This window comes from Artemia franciscana, chromosome 13, assembly GCF_032884065.1.
Source record: "Artemia franciscana chromosome 13, ASM3288406v1, whole genome shotgun sequence".
Taxonomy (NCBI): Eukaryota; Metazoa; Arthropoda; class Branchiopoda; order Anostraca; family Artemiidae; genus Artemia; species Artemia franciscana.
In genome coordinates this window covers 42,595,457-42,622,786 of record NC_088875.1, presented here as the reverse complement: position 1 = coordinate 42,622,786, position 27,330 = coordinate 42,595,457, and the positions used below count along the sequence as shown (strand labels likewise).

At 34.3% G+C, this 27,330-nt stretch overlaps 1 protein-coding gene across 2 annotated transcripts in view; it reads left to right on the top strand.

The window, feature by feature from the left end:
* LOC136034959 (2-oxoglutarate and iron-dependent oxygenase JMJD4-like) overlaps nucleotides 1–27,330 on the top strand; it is a 42,430-nt gene that overhangs the window by 13,543 nt on the left and 1,557 nt on the right. For both annotated transcript variants that reach the window (XM_065716510.1, XM_065716509.1), the window contains exons 2-4: nucleotides 6,198–6,349; nucleotides 9,183–9,322; nucleotides 19,823–20,063. In XM_065716510.1, the coding sequence (XP_065572582.1) occupies nucleotides 6,198–6,349; nucleotides 9,183–9,322; nucleotides 19,823–20,063 (533 nt within the window). The remainder of the gene's footprint in view (nucleotides 1–6,197; nucleotides 6,350–9,182; nucleotides 9,323–19,822; nucleotides 20,064–27,330) is intronic.

Below are 27,330 nucleotides of genomic sequence, written 5' to 3'. Positions count from 1 at the left end.
TAATTCCGTTGTATAAACAAGGCGATAAATCTGTTGTAAGTAATTATCGTCCAATTGCAATTTTATCGCCATTATCTAAAGTGTTTGAAAAAATTTTAAAAGAAAGGATTTCTAGCTATTTAGATAAAATAAATTTCTTTACCAAATATCAATTTGGATTTGGCACAAACCGTTCGACAGAACAAGCAGTTGCAGCTCTTTTATTGGAAATAAATGATTGTTTAGATGATGATTTCCATGTGGCTACTGTTTTCTATGATATAAAAAAAGCATTTGACACTTTAAATCATGAAATTCTTCTTGACAAAATGATAAATTCCGGCATAAGAGGGAAAGGATTGCAAATTATTAAATCATACCTATGCGGACGCAAAATCACAGTAAATGTCGGTGGAAAAATGACTAATTTAAAGAGTCTTATTGAAATTGGTGTCCCCCAAGGCTCAGTATTAGGTCCACTTTTATTTTTGATCTATATTAATGATCTTCCCCGAAGTTTGCATGAGAATATTAGCCATGCAGTTCTATTTGCAGATGATACAGCTATAACAGTTAAAGCTAGGGATTCATTGACATTGATCGAAAATCTGACTATAAGTGTTACCTCAGTTAATCGATGGTTTGTTTCTAATAAACTAGTACCGAATTTTAAGAAAACTAATTTTATGGTTTTCGGTCGTTCAAAACGTTCCACTCGAGAGATTTCTTGTGAGGAGCTACAGGTTGGTGATCAAAAAATTTGTAGGGTCCAATCATATCGTTATTTAGGAGTTTTTCTTGATCCCCTTTTGTCATTTCATAATCATATTGAGTATTTAAGATTAAAACTTGCGCAAAATATTGGGTCGATGTACCGTGTGAAGAATATTTTTCCTTTTACCATTCTAAAAATAATTTACCACTCTCTAGTTACTTCTTATTTGAATTATTGCTCAGTTGTATATCTTAATACATTTTGGAAGCATATAAAACCCTTACAGGTACTGCAAAATAGGGCAATAAGAATACTTGGAAATTTCTTACATCGACCTTCAAAACTCGAAAATGTTTCAGAAACTAAAACATTATTCCTCTTCTTAAATTTGTTGGATTTAAATGATATACGAATATTAAATACTTCCATATGGCATTTTCAAATCCAAAATTCTAAAAATTATTTCTATGACAAATCTCTGTTAATCTTACTTCCTCGTTCGGATTGTCGGAGGTCTAGGATGTATCAAATTCCTTTTGTAAGCTCTGAAAGGTCAAGGTTTTCGATTAGATACCAAATACCCTTCATTGCTAACAATCATAAGCTGAATGATAAAATTCTGTTTGATCCATCCCAAAAATCTCAGCAAAAATCTCAGCTAAATTTAAAAAAGCAAATATTAAAGATTGTTTGCTAAAATTTTGATTATTCACCGTTGATGATGCAAATTTAAATTATTTGATCTTCTTATTTGTGTGTTTGTTTTTGTGTCCCTGTGTCTGGGACGGCCTCCCACGCCCCTCCTGCCTGATATTTATATATTTACTTATCTTTTATGAGTTTTTTTTTCTATTTTATGTGTCTTTTACCGTATTATATTTTGAAATCATTATTACGATGAGATGTTGATGTGTTTTCTTATGTTTTTGCACTGTCCCAGCCTTACGAGCTCTGCTCTCTGTTGGGGCATAATATTGTTTGTGTATTTTTTGAGTTGAATAAAGAAAAAGTTGAAAGTTGAAGTTGATGATAAATAAGAATAGGGCATAGTGTCGGAAATAGGTACAAAATACAATAGTAATCTCCAAGAAATTGCAGACGGTTTCTTTTAAGTGGCTATCACACCACATATGCAATCCTCTATCCTAAGTGGTTAAGTTGCGTTGCGTCAAGTACACTATCCTGAAACTTGGGAAAACTTCTCATAATCGGCAAAATCGTACCACAAATTGTTAGAGAGCTATTGTTACAGAATTATACCACAGAATGCTACAGAATTATTCAACCTTATTTCAACTCAATTCAATTTATTTTCAAAACGGGCAGCGGGCAAGCCAAATATTCGTTTAATCGTCAAAACATAAATATATGTCGCTAGAAGACACGATTTAAGGTAATTTAAGAATGCGGCCTCTATTGTTTTTCTATAGCATTTACCAGTCACCATCTAGAATCCTCTGAAAAACTTTTAGTTATCTTATTATACTTTTTGATTAATAATAATAAGAAAATACAATAAGGTACCAGAGAAAAGGGAGCCTGCCAGTAAAAGGTGTATTTTCTTATGTGTAATATCTTACTTATTAAATAATTTAACTCATATTTTAGATTTGTTAAAAACATTTTGAAAATTTAACTACTGTGTAGGTCCAATCTTAAAATTTTATTCACTAAACAAAAAAAAAAAAGATTTAAGTCACTGAAAAGCCACAATCCTAGAATCACGTAGTAGTCACGGCAAAATTCTGGACGAGTTGCCCGTCTTGGAAAGTGTTCTTGTAATTTTTGTCTTTTGGATTAAACATATACGGTCTATCTCTAATAAGATCAATGATCATGTTTTTAGTTGATGCCGTTTTTCAAGTATCGGCTAAAAAAAATTTCTCAAGCGATTATCACTCAGTTTAAAAATGTTCGAATTCCTAAGTAGCCTAAGTTACGTTAGCTACGTGAAATTATAATTTATGTAAATTAAATTAATTAGGTTTTCCATGCCAATGTGAACGGGATTAAAAGCCAGTATTCATCCGGTATCCTTCATACTGAGCTAGTGTAAGAATCCATGAAACCATCGTAATTATCGTCTAGTATCACCGGATTCATCACAAGCAAACTGGTTAAAAGTTAAAATTTCGGAATGGAGACAAACCTTCAAGCTCTGATTAAGCTTGAAAGGTTCATCCAGAAAAGTTTATTAATTATTTTTCAAATTTAATAATTTCTCGTACAGAAATTACGTTTCATTGCAACTATTCTGACTTTTTAATAACGTAGCGCAAAATTCTATGTAGAGCTCAAGTCAAATTCGTCGTGCCTGTGTTAAGAAAAAAATTTGTTCTATCGTCAGATAAGGCTCTTGTTACATGTGGATTGCTAGAAATATTCGGTATTAATAAAGCAATTACTGTGATTAATTCTACCAAACAGGACAGGTGACGTAAGTTAGCTACATTACTTTGTCGTTGCAAGAGTGTTTAGCTCTAGCTCCTGAATTGATTTTTGGCCTCAATAGGTAAATTTAAAATTTTTCTCAAATTTTTATTTTTTTCCTCAAGTCAGTTGGTTCTGGCTTCTCTTGAGTCCGGGACAAAATCTCGATTAGCACTCCCCTTGTCTCCCACAAAATTTTCAGGCCAAAAATTAACAGAATTTTCATTTATTAGCGAAATTATTATTAATTTATTAATAAATTAATAATTTATGTTTTTAATTATTTTTTAGTTTATTATTTCAATTATTCTTATTTAATTATTATTTTTTCTAAATTATTTTTATTTTACTAATCAATCAATAATTTACTAATTAATAAAATGTTTTTTAAATATTCTTATCTATTAACTGCACCCTCTATTTTGTTAGTAAAACTCCAAAATAAAAGTAATTATACCCGTTAGATTATTAATTAAAATTTTGCGCCCCTAAAATTTCTGCACCTTAGCCAAGTGCCCCTTCTGTCCCTCCCTTAAAACTGCCTCTGCCTCAAGTTTAACCCAGAGCTAAGACTGGAAGGAGACAATGGTAGCTTGGTGTGGTGATGGTGATTCAACGGACATATTGCTTTGTAGTTTTTCTTTGGGTTCTCGTTTCAAAGATATGTCGCAATGACAATTTTTAAAGCTCCCAGAAATCCTGTATTTAGTTTCAACAAACTTCCTATATTTGAATGCAACAAATTCAAGCAGGACCGTTACGTACGGGGGGAGGGGGGCCCTCATCCCAATGTTTTTGTCACTCGGTAAAAAAAAGAAGTCAGTAAAATATTTGTTCGGTTCAATAAAGACCACGAAAATGCTGACATAAGATCTACGGAAATCTCGAACTTGGTCGGTAAACGCATCAGTTTTACCGCCCCCTGATTTTACAGATGATACCATTTGGTTACAATTTTCCATTTGGTTCAATAAACAGCATTGAGATAGTGACAAGATATATACCGAAATTGAATCTCGGTTGGTAAATGCAGTGGTTTTACCGACTCGTGCAGTGATTTTACAAGTTGCATTCGAAACGGACATTATGTTAATTTTGACAGAAACAGTCGGTAAAAATGACCAGCCAGTCGGCGAAATCTCTTGCTCCCTCCCCCAATATTTTGGCTAGTAACGATCCTGAATCCAGGTAGAACACTTTCAACTTTCGTCTGTGATTTCGTAGAGCCACAGTTTTGCCAACCCAACAGCAATATGGCAGTTTAAATGGTCAAATAAAACTGAATGAGGAAGAATTCTCATGGGCACTAAAGCTGTTTTTTTTCTCTTCAATGTCAAACAGTAGCCTACTACTTGTATGTTAAAAATTTTCTTTTCTTTGATTTTGCCTTTTGCTTGTTGTTGAAAAAGAAAGTCAACATATTTTTTAAGGGCAAGGCTATTTTGCTAGTGTTTTACATTTTTTACCAGTACATAACATTTTAAGTATTTTGAAGAGTTTTTGAATATTTGAAAATCTCAAGTTCAGAGAAAATGAAGTTCAAGTAAGTTTTATAACAAAAAAAGATAATAGCAAGCTGTTTAGGGGAAAGGAAAGGGTCAATCTTGCACTATTTCCACTATTAACAGAGATGTTTCTGAAACAGCCTAGTTATCGAGAACTTAATGCCGAATTAAATTTTCGTTAAAAAAGAATTAAATATGGTCCCTTATACTGTCAATTTGTTTAAAAGCAATGTTTAAACTTTAGACTTCGAAAAATCAACCGATAGTGTTTCAGGCTATTTTTTCGTCAGCTTAATCACTAAGAAGTACTTAGAGTATAAAGCATCAAAATAAAATACAAAAATTACCCCTGAACCTTTCATATGTCTATTCATACATAAAAACTGCGATTTTTTTGGTTGATTTATATTATGAAGTTTTTAAGGCTGTACTACATTTTGTCAGTGTTGCCGTTTTGTACCGTGAAAATAAATTAGCAGATGTAAATTAGTTATATTTGGAAACGCTTTTCGTCGGTAAAAATTCAAACTTTTTCATTCTTTTTATTCCCAAAGAAAACTAAGTTATCTTAAGCAGTCTGATGCCCCTGCAATTTGTCCAAACACCCTCCCTTATGGGAAAATTCAAAATGCCCTCGGAAAGATCTACCCCATTAACTTAGTCAAATTTTATCAATTAATATAATTCCTTTTCTGTTATCTTATGAGGTAATCAAGATATTGAGAAACTTCTTTTTTTTCTAAAACCGCCCTTCATAGCCTGCTTATACCCGTAATGTACTTTTTCTCCACCTAGAAATAATCGGAAAGAGAGCTTTTGGATTTCAGTTCGTTTACTGCATGTTGAATGCCTACAAAAACAATACCATGCAGACAAATGACCCTTACTTAAAGTAAAAAAAAAACAAAAAACAAAAAGCAAACAAGTTAGAAGTTTCTGTTTCTTTTTTTCCAAAAAGCATCATTTTCTTCAAAACTTTCGTTCATATCCTCCTTATATGATTTTTAGTTTCCTTGCTCACTCATAGAAATATTTGTAAAACGGAGGTTTTTACATCTGAGTTCTATTTGCTGTCTTTTGAATGTCTGCGAAAACCTTTATACTGGTTCTTAATGAGAATACAAAAAAAACAACTACGTTTTCCTGTCACCTTCTAGGTTAAGGTTGTGCAATAATTGTGCCTTTTAAGTCCCTTTAGTAGCAATACTTTAAGATTTATTCATTTTAAAGGATTGCACGGTCCCCGTAGTCAACTGCCAACAAAGAGAGTATGACGCTCAAGTTAGAGTAGAAATGAAATTTGACGAATACTTAGCTTATTGGAATAAACAATGCTTAAGATACTTCAATAGTAATTCAATACTTAAGTAGCAATACTGAAGATCTATTCATTTTGGGGAATTATACCGTCCCCGTAGTCAACTGCTAACAAAGAGAGCATGACACTCCAGCTAGAGAAGGAATGAAATTTGATGAATACGTAATTTATTGGAATAAGCAATACTTAAGATACTTAAGTAGTGTAATACTTAAGTAGTAATGTAATACTTAAGGTTTTTTCATTTTAGGGGATTATACCGTTCCCGTAGTCAACTGCCAACAAAGAGAATATGACGCTCAAGCTAGAGTAGAAATGAAATTTGACGAATACTTAGCTTATTGGAATAAGAAGACAGAAAAAAGTTGCAGTGAACAAGATAATGATTGCCTGTATCTCAAGGTAAGTTGAAAGTTCACCTGAAACAGGTGAACTTTCATCTATTTCAGCGAGGGCATTATGAAAGTAAGATGCTACTCGGTGCCGCATTCATGTAGCACCATTCTAGAAGTAACTACGTTCACCAATAGAATATGATAGCATTAAAGCAGAAGAAATGAGTATTTTTTCAAACTATAAAACATTTTCAGGGGATACAATGTAGAATCAATAATTCACTCCAACAATTCCAACATGCAAAGATGCATATTCAAACAGTCTATCATCCATCCATGGGCAGAACTAGGGTAAATAGGCACGGAGTAAGGGTAATTCAAACAGTCTATCATTTATCCTAGGGCAGAACTAAGGTGGATAGGCATGGAGTAAGCGTAATTCAAACAGTCTATAATCCATCCTGGGGCAGAACTAAGGTAGATAGGCATGGAATAAGGGTAATTCAAACAGTCTATCATTTATCCTAGGGCAGAACTAGGGTAGATAGGCACGGAGTAAGGGTAATTCAAACAGTCTATCATTTATCCTAGGGCAGAACTAAGGTGGATAGGCATGGAGTAAGCGTAATTCAAACAGTCTATCATCCATCCTGGGGCAGAACTAAGGTAGATAGGCATGGAGTAAGGGTAATTCAAACAGTCTATCATTTATCCTAGGGCAGAACTAAGGTGGATAGGCATGGAGTAAGCGTAATTCAAACAGTCTATCATCCATCCTGGGGCAGAACTAAGGTGGATAGGCATGGAGTAAGCGTAATTCAAACAGTCTATCATCCATCCTGGGGCAGAACTAAGGCAGATAGGCATGGAGTAAGAGTAATTCAAACAGTCTATTATCCATCCTGGGGCAGAACTAGGGTAGATAGGCATGGAGTAAGGGTAATTCAAATAGTTTATCATTTATCCTAGGGCAGAACTAAGGTGGATAGGCACGGAGTAAGCGTAATTCAAACAGTCTATCATCCATCCTAGGGCAGAACTAAGGTGTAAGGGTAATTCAAATGAGACTGTTAGAATTACCCTTACTCCATGCCTATCTACCTTAGTTCTTCCCTAGGATGGATGATATACGGTTTGAATTACCCTTACTCCATGCCTATCTACCTTACTTCTGCCCTAGGATGGATGATAGATTGTTCGAATTACCCCTACTCCATATCTATCTACCTTAGTTCTGCCCTAAGATGGATGATAGACTGTCTATCAACAAGTGAAATGACATAATTTATACACAATTCTGAAAAAGGGTTGTACCAGCTCTGACTCTCACTGTGAATATCTGTCTTGAATTTACTCCAATTAGCTATGGCTCTGAATCTTTCATCACTTCCACAAAGTTTATTTTTGTTCAAAAATGAGCTGCTAGTAACACCACAAAAAATATGCTAGTGGGAATTTGTAACGAATTAAAAAACTTAAACGATTTGTGTAGAACGAATTTTGGTGCATGTCTTTTCTGGTGACGGTTTTGATCAACGATCTATCCTGGTGAGACATTGCTGATCAACATTCTGGTTTTTGCGACTACCAAAGGTTTCTGTGATCAGCATTATGGATGAAAACGACTCACAATTGAAATCGCTGTTTGTCATACTTGTAGGTCAAATTAAGGGATAAATTTCAAGGCAGAATATTTCGGGGAAACCTTTTTTGTCCTTAAAATTTTTAAATGAGAAAAATAATTAATTTTCCGTGAAGGTTGTTATATTTATTATTAGCTTGATCTCTTTCCTAAAATAAGATAAGTAAAGATACTTTGTTTTGAATTATCTACCTCTTTCCCCTGCAAAGGGCACTGGAGACATTTTGTTGTGTGAAACTGAAACTTTCAGAATTTGATCAAAGAGTGAAAACCTGTTTAAACAGTAAAAATTTCAAAGGTAAACATGAGTCTAGTAGAAAATAGTATAAAAATGTTCAATTGATTTAGAAAATACTATCGTTTATTTTTACTAATAATAAAAATTTGTATTCTCGTAAAAAAAACAATTGCTGATCTACAATTGGCAGTGAACGAATCTCTTCTCGCTATTATTGATCAAAAATGCGTCCGCCAGTAAAGACTTACAGGCTATAGAGACCAACAATGCCTTCTGCCGTAAGACTACCCACAGAGAACGAGAAAAGGTTCAAAGATTAAACTCAAGTGCTTTAGCACAGGTTCAAGGCAAATTGATTGATGACATGCTGATAAAATTTAAAACTGACAGACTAAGAAATTAACAAAAAAAGGTTTAAATTTTTATTATTATGCTATTTTGGTGACAGTTTGTATTTTATGTACCTATGCAAAGCAAAAGTAAAAACGATTTTTATCAAATTTAGAGGCGAAGCGCCGTGGTAAATTATGAAAAAATACAAGGAGAATGTTTATATGACTTGGACAACCCTAGAAGACAAAAAGTAGTAAATTTGCTTTGAAGTTGTTACATCTATTTAAAACAACAGAAAAAATGTATACACAAAGCAAGGGATTAGGGATTTTAGAAAGCGATGAAACAGTGTCCAATTTGACTTTGAAAGTTTTGCCAGTTTCTTCCAAAAATAGCACCAATAAAATAGCAGAAAATGAAAGAAAACAATTTTCACTGTATATATTAAAAATTTTACCGTTTAAGATTTTTCTATTTTCAGATTTTTTTTTTTTATGAATAAGAAGTGTCAAATAAATTATTTTCTTTTTTTTACTCAATTAGTGTCGTAGAATTAAAACCTCGTTTTTGTAAGGCTTATCTTATTGACTTTTGTACAGGCACTGGAATTTAAACTAGGTTTTAGGTATAAAAACATCTAGATTATTTATACGGTGTTGCCATCTCCCTAATTTCCGTCTTTGGCAGGATTGGCATCTACAACGCGAGTCACATGATTCTTTTTATGAAGTGCCTCATTATTTCCGGTCAGATTGGCTAAATGAGTTTTTAGATGAGAAAAATATGGATGACTACAGATTCACTTATATGGGCCCAAAAGGTTCTTGGTAAGTACTTAAACCATATTAGAAATGCTTAGGTATTGTATAAGACTTAATATAGAAGAATGAACATTAAGATGAATAATTTCTTTGACCCCCACTGCCTTTCCATGAATAAATACAATGAAAATGTAAAAATATGCAATTAAAATTAAATCTTTCACCAAGACAGTGAATAAAACAAACTTAACAAAAACCCGAAATATTTTGGGTTCACATCTGGACACTTTTTTTCAACAGAAAAAAAAAGAAAAGATAAACTTGATCAAACAGCTGAAATATTTAGTTAAGTAGAATGAAAAAGCTAATATCATTAGATTTTCAGAAAAAAAATCAGAATGTACAAAAACCTGAAGTTCTACGCTAGGCGCTTTTTTAAATAAAAATACTGTTTTTGAGGAAAAAGTAGTCTAAAACGCGAAAAACACTTATAAATGCTTTGAAGAAAAACTAGAATAAGCAGCTGAAAGATTTCGGTTAAGTAAAATGAGAAAGCTTATATCCTTGGAAGATTTTTAGAAAATGGCTTATAATGTACAAAATCCTGAAAGTCTATGCCTTAACACTTTTTTGAGGAAAAATGGCTTGAAACGCTTTAAAGCTAACTTAAAAACGCTTTGAAGAAAAACTAGAATAAACAGCTAAAATATTTCAGTTAAGTAAAACGAGGAAGCTAATATCTTTAGGTTTTCAGAAAAAAAAAACTAATAATGGACAAAAACTTGCAATTCCACGCTAAACACTTTTTTTAAGAAAAATAATTTTTTGAAGAAAAATTAGCCTAAAACGCAAAAAAAGGTTAAAAATGCTCTGAAGAAAACTAGAATAAGCAGATAAAACATTTCATTTAATTAAAATGAGAAAGCTTATTTTAGATATTAAATTTTAATATCTAATTCGATTTATTTCAGATATTAAAATTTTAATACCTTAAATAAATCGAAATTTTGATAAAATTGTAATCATAGGTGATTTTAATTTTGATTTATTAGATCTTCAAGCCAAAAATTTGGATTTCCTTAATGTCATGCTTTCATTTGGTCTTTTCCCATTAAATTCTATCCCATCCCGATTAACAGACCATTCTGCAACTTTGATTGATAATGTTTTCGTCAGTGAAGTTATGGTGGAAGATAGCATGTGTGATGCATTAATCCATTCTGGTTCGGACCACTTACCGCTTCTTTCTTTGTTGCAGAAGTTATCACATTGTAAAATTAAAAGAAAAACAAGATTCTTCGGCGTGACATGAAAGAAGTTAATCTGGCTAAATTTAAAAATGAAGTTAGTTCGTTGGATTGGGAGGTGGTTTACAATGAAAAGGATGATGCTTCAAAAGCTTTTAATATTTTTTCAGATATTCTTTACCCTGTGTTTGGCCATTGAATAAAATTAATTGCAAGAAAGCTAAACCGAGAAAGCCGTGGATAAATGATGAAATTTTGAGTTTAACAAGAAAAAAAATAAGTTGTATTGTCAATATCTTGATAATCCATCTGAAATGATTTTAAATGAGTTTAAAGAGTTGAGAAATTATGTAAATAATTCAGAAAGAAATGCAAAGAATGAGTATTATTTAAACCGTTTGAAGATTAAGGAAGGTAATATAAAAGATACTCGGGGAATTGTCCGTGAAGTGATAGGATGTGAAAAAAAAAGATATGTGTTTAACCAATTTAAAAACTAGTAATAGAATTATTCATGATAAATTGGAAATAGCAAATTACATGGGTGATTATTTTTCGAAAATTGGTAGTGTTATACAGAATGAAGTGTCTAGAGGTGGTTGTGCCGTCAACATTAACGCAAATCCTTCAAGCATGCAGAATGGGTTTGAATTTGTACCATGTAATGTAGAAGAAGTTGAAACAATTGTTTGTAGCCTTAAATAAAATTCATCTGGTGTCGATGGATTAAACCTAAAGGCTTTTAATTATGTGTCGGTGTATCTTTTACCGGTACTGGTTCATTTAATTAATCTCTCAATGGTTAAAGGGCATTTCCCGTCGGAACTGAAACGATCTAAAATCATACCTTTGCATAAAGGTGGGGACCCCTCAGATCCCTGTAATTGGTGACCAATTTCCATTTTACCTTTATTTAGTAAAATTTATGAAAAAGTTATTTATAAACGATTGTATGATTCTTTGGATTCGAAGAAAATTTTGTATAATGGACAGTTTGGTTTCAGAAGTAAACATTCCACTAGTCATGCAGTACACCATCTTTTAAGTTTTGTTGATAATGCGTTTGAAAATAATATGGTTCCTTTAACTGTTTTTGTAGATTTCCGTAAGGCTTTTGACACTGTTGATTTTAATACTCTTCTTAGTAGACTAAGTGGGCTTGGGTTAGGTAGTACTTGTGTAAAGTGGTTTTCATCGTATTTGCATGGCCGGACTATCAAAGTTGCTTTATCAGATATATCAAGCAGAGAGTTCGGTGTTAAGTGTGGAGTGCCTCAAGGTTCCGTGCTGGGACCTTTACTTTATCTTATTTATGTTAATTCGTTGGCTTCACATGTTGGAGTTGAAGCGCTGACCTCTTTCGCGGACGACACTGCGATAACAGTAATTGGTAGTTGTTTGGTGCAGGTTGCACATAAGGCTAATTTGGCACTTGAACGTTTGTGCAGTTTTACAGTAGGTAGTTCCCTAGCAGTTAACGCATCTAAAACAAATTACATTATATATAGTAGAACAGGTAGGTTACTTGATGATAATAATAACATTTTTTTTTGGACATTTACCCATTAAACAAGTTTTTGAAATTAGGTATTTGGGGTTTTATTTAGATAATAATATTAGTTGGAAAAACTACTGTAGTGTTATTGGTGCTAAAATGGCTAGGGGTCTAGGAATTTTGAGACGTAAAAAAAACTTTTCCGTTCAAGATTTTAAAAATCATTTATTTTTCCCTTGTTCATCTTTATATAGATTATGGTTGTGTTCATTGGGCTAGCAATTTCTTCTCTAATCAAACAGTTCGTGGTAACGAACTGTAGTAAGGAGCGACCCGGCTCAATAGTAACCAAAACTCTAAAAAATTGAATTTTGATATCAATAGCTACATCAAAAGAATCGCATTTTAATGCTGATTTTAAATATATAAATTTCATCAAGTTTAGTCTTACCCATCAAAAGTTACGAGCCTGAGAAAATTTGCCTTATTTAAGAAAATAGGGCGAAATACCCCCTAAAAGTCCTAAGATCTTAACGAAAATGACACCATCAGATTCAGCGTATCAGAGAACCCTACTGTAGAAGTTTCAAGCTCCTATCTACAAAAATGTGGAATTTTGTATTTTTTGCCAGAAGACAAATCACGGGTGCGTGTTTATTTGTTTTTTTTTTTTCTTTTCCCCAGGGGTCATCGTATCGACCAAGTGGTCCTAGAATGTCGCAAGAGGGCTCATTCTAACGGAAATGAAAAGTTCTAGTGCCCTTTTTAAGTGACCAAAAAAATTGGAGGGCATCTAGGCCCCCTCCCACGCTCATTTTTTTCCCAAAGTCAACGGATCAGAGTTTTGAGATAGCCATTTTGTTCAACATAGTCGAAAACCATAATAACTATGTCTTTGGGGGTGACCTACTCCCCCACAATCCCTGGGGTAGGGGCTGCAAGTTACAAACTTTGACCAGTGTTTACATATAGTAATGGTTATTGGGAAGTGTACAGACGTTTTCAGGGGGATTTTATTTTGTTTGGGGGTGGGGCTGAGGAGAGGGGGCTATGTTGGAGGATCTTTCCTTCGAGGAATCTGTCATGGGGGAAGAAAAATTCAATGATAAGGCCGCAGGATTCTCTAGCATTACTATAAGAAAACAATGAAAAATAAACATGAAAACGTTTTTTCAAATGAAAGGAAGAAGTAGCATTGAAGCTTAAAACGAACAGAGATTATTACGCATATGAGGGGGTTCTAAAAATACTTTAGCATAAAGAGCGAGGTATTTAGGAGGAGATAAATACCTTGCTCTTTATGCTAAAGTATTTTTAGTAATTTCAACTATTTATTCTACGGCCCTTCTGATTCAGGGGTCATTCTTAAAGAATTGGGACAAAACTTACGATTTAGTGTAAAGAGCGAGGTATTAACGAGGGTACAAACCCCCTCGTATACATGATAAAAATATAAGGTTATGAAAGTTTGTTACGTAAGTTAATTCTTAAGTTACGTATATTTTTTACTAATAAAAACGTTCGTTAAAAATTAAAAGTCCTAGTTGCCTTTTTAAGTAATCGATAAATTGTAGGGCAACTAGGCCTCCTTCTCCACCCCTTATTTCTCAAAATCGTCTGATCAAAACTAAGAGAAAGCCATTTAGCCAAAAAAAGAATTAATATACAAATTTCATTTTTATAATTTATGTGCGGAGAGCCAAAACCAAACATGCATTAATTCAAAAACGTTCAGAAATGAAATAAAAAAAAACTAATTTTTTTAGCTGAAAGTAAGGAGCGACATTAAAACTTAAAACGAACAGAAATTACTCCGTATATGAAATGAGTTGTCCCCTCCGCAATCCCTCGCTCTTTACGCTAAAGTTTGACTCTTTGCCACAATTCTACTTTTTAAAACAATTAAAAGCTTTAGCGTGAAGAGCGAGGGATTGCGGAGGGGACAACTCATTTCATATACGGAGTAATTTCTGTTCGTTTTAAGTTTTAATGTCGCTCCTTACTTTCAGCTAAAAAAATTAGTTTTTTTTTATTTAATTACAAAAGGATCCAGATTTTGCAAAATAAAAGCATTCGATTGATTGCGGACATAAAAGAGCAGGTTGAATCCAAAACTACTGCTAGCTTTTCCAAGTGTAATGTTTTAAATGTTGGTCAGATTCGTGACTACCAGGCATCAATTTTTGTGTTCCAAAGCATGAAACATATATGCCCTGAGTATTTTCATGATTATTTTTCCATGAATCAGGAGTACCATAATTATGATAGAAGAAATTCACAACTTTTAAGCCATGAACAAAAAAAAAACAGTTCGATCATCATATGTGGTTCGTAATCTGGGGCCTTCTGTTTGGAATAGTTTGCCGGCTGGCATCAGGGAGTCTGTCACTTTATATGGGTTTAAAAATAAATTGAAAATATTTTATTTAAGTAATAGGTTTTGAAGGGCAGAAGGTTTTTGATGTCTTTTTTTGCAGTTTATTGATGTGGGGTGGGGGCTGAATACCGGTAAATGATATTTAATATGATTATTTTGTTGTATTTTGTTCATGTGTATGTGTTGTTATTTTTCATATATAAGATAGGCTAGGTGGTTAATCATGAGATGTTATGTTTAGATATTTATGTATAAGATGTAAATCATAATATGAAATTGCAGCACAAGTCCTTAGGACTTTCTTTTTGCTGCAATAATTTATTAGTGTTGTCATTTTTTTATTTATGTTTGTATTGTGGATAAAATTAAACATACCTACCTACCTACCTTAGAAGATTTTTAGAAAAAAGACTTGTAATGTACAAAAACGTGAAAGTCTACGCCTGAACGCTTTTTTTGAAGAAAAACTAGCTTAAAACGCTTAAAAGCTAATTTAAAAATGCTTTGAAGAAAAATTAGAATAGACAGCTAAAATATTTCAGTTAAGTAAAATGAGAAAGGTTTTTCTTTCGAAGGTTTTCTAACAAATGTATTATGTGCAGACACCTGCACATAAGTTTGCACCTAACCACTTTTTTTAATGCATGCTTTTTTCATGCCCTAGAAATGTTTGGCGTTACTGCCCTAAAAGTTTCAAATGTGTGCACCTATGTAAAACCGGACCAAAAAAGTTTAGTAAAAAAAATAATTTAAAGCAATAGGCGGAAAGGAACATTAACTTGTTTTCAATGTCCATATTTTTATTGAGCTAAAAGAGAAAGCTAATCCTTCTGGAGGATTTTGAGAGAAAACTTAAAATGCGCAAAAACCTGCATGTCTACGCCTAAATGCCTTTTTCAAAACTTTTGTCCTACCATCGCCGCAAAGTCGTTTGCTATCCTTGTCCAAACGTTTAAAATGTGTGCACGCGTGTTAAAAAAAAAAATTAAATGAACATATAAATAGAACATTAAAGTTGTTTTCTATGTGTATATCTGCATCAAGCTAAATGAAAGCCATCCCTTCCAGAGGATTTTGAGGAAAACTCAAAATATACAAAATACTGGATACCTAAGATGTTCATTTCAAAACACATGCTCCTATAATGCCAGAAAAATGCTTTGCCTTCCTCCCCTAAACGTTTCAAATGCGTGCATCCGTGTGAAATCAGACCTAAAACAAAGTAAAAAAACAACAACAAATTAACTAGCATGTGAAGCAGAGCATAAAATTTATTTTTCAATGTTCATACGTTTACCACGCTGTTCCTTTAAGGATTTCAAGAAGAAAAAAAAACAACTTAAAATAGACAAAAGCCTACCATAGTGTTCCCTTTGAGGATTTCCAGAAAAAAACTTAAAATGGACAAAAGCCTAGAAGTCTACACTAAACACTTTTTAAAATATCTATCCTTCCATAACTGTTAAATCTTTTGCTGTCCTCGCTTAACGTTTCAAATATGTGCACCCACATAAAGCTAGGACTACAATAAAAAGGGTTTAACTAACTTTTCACGGAAAACTCACAGTACTCAAGTAGAGTTACTTCTCATTGAAGTAACTCTAATAGCTTCTTTCCCCTAAGTGGATCAGTTGCGACTATTGTATTTATTAATATTGGTTGTGGTTTTATTTGTTTTTAAATTTGTGTTTTTTCTTGTGCTGAGGACGCCTAGTTTACACACAGGCGAAATATCCGCATGGTTTTAGTTTTTCATCTCTTTTCTCTCTACTGGATGCAGTCTCATTTGATGTTTGTTCTTTTTTCTTTTTGTTCATTGAGTTTTATCTCTCTTTGTTGTTTGTTGTCATGGCTGGCCGGTTCGGCTTAAGAACTTTCTTTAGTAGGGCTCGAAACCTCTTTTGCCTTCCCAAAGCCGGAACATAATTTTCAATTTACTAAAAAAAAAAAAACAAATTTAATTGATTTTACTTTTATAACTTGAATAAATCAAATATTATTAACATTTTAAGGAATAAAAACCAGCAAATGTACATTAAACTGATAATGCACATTTATTTGTGTTTTTTTTATAATCTAAAACAACCTAAGTAATATATATATATATATATATATATATATATATATATATATATATATATATATATATATATATATATATATATATTCTTCAGCAGAGAGAATACAGAGGTTTGTTGTTGTGTCGGAGACCGAAGGGGTTTTCCTTTTTAGGTTTAACTTCGGCTTGGTTAGACCCACCTTTATCCCCCTCCGTTTAGGATGTCTAGCAGGATGTTAGACTGTCTAAAACTGAAATGGATTGACCTAATAGTTCCATTAATTTCAACAGATATGTTATACATTTTAGTATAATTCTATCTTTTATGATTTAGCTTTGTACTAACAAATTACTTGTTACTACTTGATCGCGTGGTTACACATGCACTACGCAAAAACAGATGGGAAAGCGAAGTAAATCATCCTATTAAAGAAATATTTATTTCCTGCTATTCTCGCTTTCAAGCAGGTGTATTTCGTGTTTTATTGATTCAAGTCAAATAATCTTTGTATTTTACATTTATCTAAAAATTTCTTAGACCAAGTGGCTACGAAAATGGTTTTTTTCGTTGTCGTACGTTTTCTTATATTAAAATTCGGTATGGCAGAAGTTGAGTGCTACTACTAACAGCTCACTGCAGCACCAAAACACCTGAGGACAACACAACTACGCATGCTCCTCCTCTTCCACAGTTTATTCAAAGTTACACTCTTTACCTCCTCTCATAATTTTCAATTCCCCTTTGAATCCATTTGACTTCTTCCTTCCCATACGAGTTGGGGTCAACCTGCTTGTCGTTTGACTTTAGATGGATGGCCAAAAAGTAAAATCTTTGGCAATTTGTCATCCTTCATCTGTCAAGCGTGGCCTAGTCATTGTAATATTTCCTTCCTTTTAGCGCAAGAAAGCGGAATCGAACCAAATTTTTTGTAGCTATTTTTGTATATACAGATAGTTAAACGATACCTAAAGCCGTCTCTAGACAATTTGTGTGGAAAACATTTACCATACCTTGCTAAACCTATCAAAGTGCCCGAGTCTCAGATCCGTATTTAACTACAGACTGTACCATGAATAGGGCCGCGTAACAACACCTGCTACCTATAAAAAAGTAAAACACGTTAGGTTCATGTGCGAATTAAACAAAAAGACAAGTTTTTTAAATGAAAGTAAGGAGCGACATTAAAACTTAAAACGAACAAAAATTACTCCGTATATGAAAGGGGCTTTTCCTCCTCAACGCCCCGCTCTTTACGCTAAAGTTTGACTCTTTCTCTTAACTCTACATTTTAAAACAGTAAAAAACTTTAGCGTAAAGAGCGGGGCGTTGAGGAGGAAAAGCTCCTTTCATATACGGAGTAATTTTTGTTCCTTTTAAGTTTTAATGTCGCTCCTTACTTTCATTTAAAAAACTTGTTTTTTTTTGTTTAATTTCTGGACGATTTTTAATTAATGCATTTTTTTTTTATCTTGGCTCTCCACGCATAAATAATTAAAACGAAATTTGCCTATTAATTTATTTTTGGGCTAAATGGCTTTTTCATAATTTTAATCGGAAGATTTTGAAAAAAAGGAGCGAGAGAGGAGGCCTAGTTGCCCTCCAATCTTTTGATTACTTAAAAAGGCAACTATAACTTTTAATTTTTTTACGAACGTTTTCATAAGTAAAAAATATACGTAACTTACGAATTAACTTACGTAGCGAACTTCTATATTCGTATGCTTTTATTGCGTATATGAGGGGGCTCACCCCTCTTCGATACCTTGCTCTTTACACTGAAGCTTAAATTTTGCCCCAATTCCTTAAGAATGACCCCTGAATCACAAAGGCGTAGAATAAATAGTTGAATTTACTAAAAATACTTTAGCGTAAAGAGTGAGGTATTACGAGAAGGTAGACCCCTCATATGCGTAATAATTTCTGTTCGTTTTAAGTTTTAATGCTGCTCCTCACTTTCAGTAGAAAAAACTTTTCATATTTATTTTTTCACTTTTTTTTAAATAATGCTAGAAAATCCTGCACCCCCTCCATTGAAAGTCTCTTCCCCAATAAAACGTTCCTCCATTGAAAGATCCTCCCATATAACCTCAACCCCCTTCAACTCTCCCCCCAAACCAAAAAAATCCCCCTGAAAACGTCTGTACACTTCCCAGTAACCATTACTACATGTAAACACAGGTCAAAGTTTGTAAATTGCAGCCCCTCCCACGGCGACTGCGGGGGAGTAAGTCGTCCCTAAAGACATAGTCATTAGGTTATTCGACTATGGCGAATAAAATGGCTATCTCAGAATTTTGATCCGGTGACTTTGGGCAAAAAATGAGCGTGGGAGGGGGCCTAGATGCCCTCCAATTTTTTTGGTCACTTAAAAAGGGCACTAAAACTTTTAATTTCCGTTAGAATGAGCCCTTTTGCGACATTCTAGGACCACTGAGTCGATACGATCACCCCTGGGGAAAAAACACGCATCCGTGATTTGTCTTCTGGCAAAAAATACTAAATTCCACATTTTTGTAGATAGGGGCTTGAAACCTCTACAGTAAGGTTCTTTGATAAGCTAAATCTGATGGTGTGATTTTCGTTAAGATCGTATGACTTTTATGGGGTATTTCCTCCTATTTTCTAAAATGAGGCAAATCTTCTCAGGCTCGTAACTTTTGATGGGTAAGACTAATCTTGATGAAACTTATATATTTAAAATCAGCATTAAAATGCAATTCTTTTGATGTAACTATTGGCATAAAAATTCCTTTTTGAGAGTTTTGGTTACTATTGAGCCGGGTCGCTCCTTACTACAGTTCGTTACCACGAACTGTTTGAAAGAAATGGAACAACTATAATGAAACAGTTATTTACTGTTTTATAAAGTAGAACTGAGAGAAAGAATCAAACTTTAGCGTAAAGAGCGGGGCGTTGAGGAAGGAACAGCCCCTTTCATACAGGGAGTAATTTCTATTCGTTTTAAGTTTTAATGTCAATCCTTACTTTCAGTTAAAAAAAACTTATTTTTTTTTTATTTAGCTTAAGAGAAAAATAATTTATTGTGAAAAAAGACTTAATTTGCTTGATTTGTACAGAAAAGAGCATAAGCTGCCTCAGTTGAAATTTTCTAATTTCCAATAAGTAGTGGAATTGGATTCGGTTGCATCCTACCATCTACCGTACGAAGAACTTTTCAAATAATCATATTGAAACTTGTGAGCAAATTCCAGATTTCAATTTTTCTTTGGCTAGAAATAAGGGAGAAAATGAGGCGTCGGTATTTTTTTTTGTCATAAATTATACGGCTGATAAAAAATGGCAATTTGGCTAAAAACGCAGGTTAATAAAAAAAGGAGACATTTGATTCATGTTTGAACAGAAACTAAACGACTAATTTTTATCCAGGACGCCTTTTCATGCAGATGTCTTCGGATCCTACAGTTGGTCTGCCAATGTCTGCGGTCGTAAACTCTGGTTTTTAGTACCTCGTGGGGATGAAGAACTGCTACGTGATTCGAAACGTCAACTTCCTTATGACCTCCGTAATTGCAGCAAAAACCTGGCAAAAGTTTGGATCGAAGTTATTCAAGAAGAAGGGGAAGTTATCTTCGTCCCCTCTGGGTGGTATCACCAAGTAATTAACTTGGTAGGTCTTTTTTCTGTTACTTATTAAGGACGTTATTAGTTGGAGAATCTTCGTCTTTTACAAAGATATTCAACGCTTTTGAGGATTGAAATTTCACTTTTTTACATGAACCCAAATAGAATCTTTTCTTAACTATCAAACCCAAGAATGTTTAAAGGAATTTAAGGTTGGGCGGGAGGTGTTATATGTGAAAAAAATAAAATACAGGTAAATGATCGAAAAACGGTGGCAATTATAGGAAAAATCTTGTCATTTGACTTTGGTGAAACTCAAACAAATTACCGACTTTGGCTCCAGCTTGTCGAATGGATTACAACCCAATCAGCTTTTCGGTCTACTGAAAAAAATGTCCGTAAATTTTACAGGAATTGCCAAATTTCACACAAGCATTAATCTCAGTTCAGGTTGACTTAGGATGAGCAGAATTGCAAAAGACTTCTATGCTGCAGAATTAAGTTAAAGCTTAAAACTCAGATTTATCTAAGAATCTCATAGCAGATAATCGAAGGCACTATGTGTAATTTTTTTTTAGAGCTTTGTTTACTGGAACGTTGATCGTACCGAACCAGTCGTCATAAAATAACACAGGAGAAATAATTTCAATCGAAACTGTAAGTTCTAGTCGCCTTTTTGGTCACATCGCACCAAGTGGAAACGCTGGCTATAATAAGAACTTACGGAATAGACTATGGTTCAATTCTTTGTAACAAATAGAAATAACTAAATAAAGTGTAAAGATGAAGTCCAAAATGTGCTGTTATTGACACGTTTTACTTATTAAATAGGAAGTGTTTACGTTTCCTGGACGTTAAAACAGCTTTTGAGGTAAAAATAAATGTAACTTGCCTGACAAATCTTCAAAGGTAAATGAGACTTGTATCAAGATATAGAACAGGCAGGCATCAGTACTGACAATTTCTAATAAGTACTCTGCATTACAGGAAGCTGGATTGTAACTTATTTACTGTGCTGAACCACACAAACTTTATTTGTGATTTAAACACATTGTTTACAGTACAACACGGAAGGAGTGTGCAACCTTCACCTTTGTTACGAACAGAAAATAATGGCTTAGGTCGACGCAAGGTAAAACTGTTTAAGTTTCTCAAACCTTGAAGATCGCAACTCCTCGAGAAAATAGGCCTTACCACAGGCCACACTTACTGTACTGAACTGCACAAATTTTATTTTTCGTCAAAACACATTGTTTAGAGTGCACCAAGGAAGGAGTCTGGAGCATCTACCCTTTGTTACGTACAGGAAATAATGACTGAGGCCAAGACAAGGCAAAATTTTATAAGTTTCTTAAACTTGAGGATCGCCACTCCTCGAGCAAAAAGGCCTTACCATATGCCACAATTATTGTACTGAACTGCGCAAACTTTAATTTTGCCGAAACATATTGTTTAGAGTGCGACAAAGAAAGAGCCTGCAACCTTTAGCCTTCTCTAGGTAGGGAGAATAATTACTGAGGTCAGCACAAATCAAAACTATATAAGTTTCTTAAACCTTAAAGACCGCCACTCCTCGAGCGAGAAGGCCATACCACTGGCCACATTTACTGTACTAAACTGCACAAACGTTCTTTTAGTAAAAACACATTGTTTTGAGTGCGAAAAAGAAAGAGTCCCAACCTTTACACTTCGTTAGTACAGAAAATAATGACCGAGGTCAAGACAAATGAAAACTGTATGAGTTTCTTATATCTTGAAGATCGCCACTACTAAAGCGAGGAGGCCTTGCCAAAGGTCACACTTACCGTACTGAACTGCACAAATTTTATTTTTCGTCAAAACACGTTTTTTAGAGTGCAACAAGGAAGAAGTCTGTAACCTCTACCTTTTGTTAGGTACAGAAAATAATGTCTAAGGTCAACACAAAGCAAAACTGTACAATTTTCATTAATATTAAGAATCGTCACTCCTCGAGCGAAAAGGGCTTAACGCAGGTCATACTTACTATAATGAACTGCACAGACTTTACTTTTAGCCAAAATACATTGTTTAGAGTGCAACAAGGAAATAATCTGCAATCTTTACTATTTGTTAGGTACAGAAAATAATGACTGAGGTCAACACAAAGCAAAACTATATAAGTTCCATAAACATTGAGGATCGCTACTTCTCGAGCGAAAACGCCTTACCACAGGCCACACCTACTGTACTGAAGTGCACAGACTTTACTTTTAGCCAAAATACATTGTTTAGAGTGCAACGAGGAAATAATCTGCATTCTTTACTATTTGTTAGGTACAGAAAATAATGACTGAGGTCAACACAAAGCAAAACTATATAAGTTCCATAAACATTGAGGATCGCTACTTCTCGAGCGAAAACGCCTTACCACAGGCCACACCTACTGTACTGAAGTGCACAGACTTTACTTTTAGCCAAAATACATTGTTTAGAGTGCAACGAGGAAATAATCTGCAATCTTTACTATTTGTTAGGTACAGAAAATAATGACTGAGGTCAACACAAAGCAAAACTATATAAGTTCCATAAACATTGAGGATCGCTACTTCTCGAGCGAAAACGCCTTACCACAGGCCACACCTACTGTACTGAAGTGCACAGACTTTACTTTTAGCCAAAATACATTGTTTAGAGTGCAACAAGGAAATAATCTGCAATCTTTACTATTTGTTAGGTACAGAAAATAATGACTGAGGTCAACACAAAGCAAAACTATATAAGTTCCATAAACATTGAGGATCGCTACTTCTCGAGCGAAAACGCCTTACCACAGGCCACACCTACTGTACTGAAGTGCACAGACTTTACTTTTAGCCAAAATACATTGTTTAGAGTGCAACAAGGAAATAATCTGCAATCTTTACTATTTGTTAGGTACAGAAAATAATGACTGAGGTCAACACAAAGCAAAACTATATAAGTTCCATAAACATTGAGGATCGCTACTTCTCGAGCGAAAACGCCTTACCACAGGCCACACCTACTGTACTGAAGTGCACAGACTTTACTTTTAGCCAAAATACATTGTTTAGAGTGCAACAAGGAAATAATCTGCAATCTTTACTATTTGTTAGGTACAGAAAATAATGACTGAGGTCAACACAAAGCAAAACTATATAAGTTCCATAAACATTGAGGATCGCTACTTCTCGAGCGAAAACGCCTTACCACAGGCCACACCTACTGTACTGAAGTGCACAGACTTTACTTTTAGCCAAAATACATTGTTTAGAGTGCAACGAGGAAATAATCTGCATTCTTTACTATTTGTTAGGTACAGAAAATAATGACTGAGGTCAACACAAAGCAAAACTATATAAGTTCCATAAACATTGAGGATCGCTACTTCTCGAGCGAAAACGCCTTACCACAGGCCACACCTACTGTACTGAAGTGCACAGACTTTATTTTTCGTCAAAATAATTTGTTTAGAGTGCAACAAGGAAGGAGTCTGTAAACTTTACCCTTCGTTAGGTACGAAAAATTATGACTTAGGTGAAGACAAAGCAAAACCTTATAAGTTTCTTAAGCCTTGAGGATCTTCGTTCCTAGAGCAAAAAGGCCTTGCCAAAGGCAGATTAGAATGCAGTTCCAGAGCTTCCAGTCTGGCCTTGTCCACTGCCAGTTTCTCCACGAAAGTTTCTCGGCGAGCCTACAGCTTGCGTTGCAACAAAACCATTAAACTCACCAAGCCTGATAAGTAGAAAAGATTGATTCACCTGAGCATTGCTAAAATCCTTTTAGACACGCTTGCTACCTAAGTCCAATGCATTCTAGACTTATTGTAACTCATCTCTCTTAGTACACCTGTGAAAGAAAGGAATGAATTGCCTTTGACAATTTACAAGGAAAACTATTCAAAGCCTACAGCAAAGGATCCGAGTCAAAGGGTCATATGAAATGGCAGTGGATTCAGTCTTAACAACCAGTATCAAATAGCCCTATCTTCTTAAGGGTATTTGATACCATGAAGAATCCGCCTATCTCTTGCATTATAAACTTTTTTAGTTTGTGTGGCAAAACTATTTACAATTTATTGGGCGGTCTTGCCATAACTTGTAGAACTTGGATAAGCGATCCTAATAAACGGCAGAAAACCAAAAGCCGACATCTACTTCCCCTGAAATCTTAGAAAAACCTTGTAACGTCTCTTGTTTTGTGCTGGAGATGGATATATCTGTTTTTAGAGATACTTATATTTTTACAAAGAGTAAATTTTGTTGTTTTCGATCAAATGGAGCAGAATCTTCTTTTTAAAATTCAGGAAAGGGTTGTCCCTAAGGACATGCTAGTATACTTGCTAGGAAAATGGCCAAAAATTACCTCAAAAGAAATGTCATTTGATCCGTTTGACAGCTTTTCGAATTTTCTGTGGTGCAACTAGCTTTGATTGAAAACCTTTTCGAAAAATTACATTGTCTTTTCAATCAAGTCACAAATTTTCAATGGGTTTCAATGATAAGTAGCCCTCTGAGAGAATTAGCTATTGAACCCTTTGCCTTTGAGACAGTCAGCCGACGTTGAGGCTCACAAAATGATGTTTAGGGCATCGAATCCTCTGTTTGTTCTATGAGAGAAAAAAAAAGTGTTATTAAACCAAAACAAAAACAGTAATAACCGCCACCCCGAGAAGTAAAAAACTTGTCCGAGGGGGTGGCAAAAATACATTAGAAAATAATACAGGACAAAGAAAAAAAAATATTTATAAAACCAAGAGTACGACCTAATTGACACTACAAGACTTACAACAAACAAATTCAACAATACTAATAAAATCATACCCCTAGAGGCTAGAACAAATTACTAAATTATTTATTTACATTTATGACTATCTGCCTTAGTTATGTCCCACGATGGATGGATGATAGACTATCTATCAACAATTAAAAATGACATCATTTTTGTACAACCCCGAAAAAGTCTTATGCCAGCTTTGCTTCTTGCTCAAAATGTCTGTTTTGGCTTTATCTCCAATTAGCCATGGCTCGATGGCAACTTGATTTTAATTCAAAAATCAAGATTTTTGAATTTAATCTTTATTTAATTCAAATTCAAAAAGTGTACCAAATTTTCACTCTTAGATTAATAATTGAGAACTGTTTGAGTCATTAAACCCCTCACTTTTATAGATCATGGACAAGCGTTTGATTCACATGAAAGAAGAAATTTAGCGAAGGTATACTTGAAGATATAACCAATAAATACGCATTAAAATGATTAGTGCTATGTACGAGAATAATATTACTGCAGTTAAGGTAGGAGATCAGGTTAGTAGGTAGATTTGTATTAATCAGAAGTTGAGCTGGGTTGCGTTCTATCCCTATTTATATGGATAGTTTCCATGAACTTTGTTCTAAGAAGCACAGCTAAGTCAATTGGGGAAATAAAACTATCCTATACAAGGTTATGCTGATGATTTAAGCATCCTAGACGTAAGTGTTAGCAAAATGAATAAACTTTTAGAGGTTTTAGAACTTTTAACGAGTTCAGGGTGCAAGAATAGGTTTGAAAATTAATGATAAGAAGACTATCTTTAGAACTAGGAGCAAGTGAAGGTGATGCTAAAGACGGCAAGTACACTGAATATGTAAATACTTTTTCCATAGAAAAAGATTTCTATAGTTGAAAACATTTTGGAAGAATAGGAAGATAAAACACTATGTAAAAGACTTTTTCTATAGTTGAAAGAAGTTTGGAAGAATAGGAAGATAGTTGTTTTCCAGAGAAACTGTCTACGGATTGTTTTGGGTATCCAATTGATTGACCGTATCTCAATAGTAAGTAGGACGAAATATATGGTTCAATCCCGCTTTCTAGGGCTATAATGAGAGAAATGTTGAGATGGTTAGGTCACGTTCTGCGGATGAAGGATGACAGGATGCCGGAGATAGTCATTGTCGGTCATCCGTCTAGGGCCAAACGAAAAGTAGGTCGCCCCCGAATGGGGTGGAAGGATTTCGTAAGGAAAGATTTAAGGGAAATGGGAACTTCTTGGGAGGTTGTAAAGAATAGGGTTTTAAATCGATTGGGATGGAGGAGGAGCACAAGTAGCTATGTTGGCCCCAGGCGGCTTGGTGTTGCAGTAAATTGTTATAGTAGAAGTTGCATTATACAAACAAGCAAATATAGCATTTTTTCAAAGCAGAGAAAAAATAGGCATTTAAGAATGTAACTTTTTAGCACGAATATATTATAGCTGCTTGGGTTACCCCAGCACATCTTAAACGAAAACAAAGACGAATTACCCAGTTTTCCCAATTCAGCTTAGGCACTGAACATGAGCACAGAACCCATTACATAGAATACGACCCCCCCCCCCCTCTTGTGAGATTAGTCCATAACTCACGTTCTACGGATGAAGGATGACAGATTACCGAAGATTGTCCTTTTTGGCCAACCGTCTGGGGCTACACGGAAAGCAGGTCGTCCTTGTCTGGGTTGGGAGGATGTCATAAATAAAGATTTAAAGGAAATGGGAACTTCCTGGGAGGGTGTAAAGAGGGAGGCTTTAAATAGATTAAGTTGGAGGAGGAGCGTACGTAGCTGTGTTGGCCTCGGGCGGCTTGGTGCTGCGGTGAGTTGTTGGTTGGTTGGTATAACTACTTGGCTTACCTTTGCACATCTTAACCGAATACAAAAGTGAATTATTCGATTTGTTCCATCTAACTCGGCCATTGAACACAAGCGCAGAAGACATGAGATAGAATACGAGTCCGCTTCTTTAATAGGTGCTTTTCGACGGTTATTCAAGTTAACTAAAAGGTACATTTAATCTTTTAGTCACTAGGCCCAGACAGCAGATACTATTTTTCTTCTTATTCCTATTGTCATTGGCATTTCCTTAAGCGTTTTGATTTTTTAAAAGTTTGATCGATTCGATTCGGACACGTAATCTCTTAGAATAAGTAATGAATTCGCTGATACTTTTTCTTTAATCTCAGATGTACTTAGTGCATTACTAAGATACTTACACAAAGACTATTCTAGTGCATTGTGAGATAAAAATGTACTTTCTAATGTTCTATTTTTTCCTTATAATTTTTTGCACACAGATAAGTGGGTTTGAACCAAATTAGAAGATAGATTAATTAGGATATAATCGTGAACTTTTTAACATTCTTTGCTTTTTCCAGTTAATTAGGTTATCATTCGAAGAATTAGAACTTTATTTACTATTCTATATAAATCTTAAATTTGCGAATTATTATAGTGTCTTGTCAGGTTGACTTAGCACCAAATAAGTTGGCTTATTTAGGTCCTGAACTTATTTTGGAGCCATATTTATTTATTTT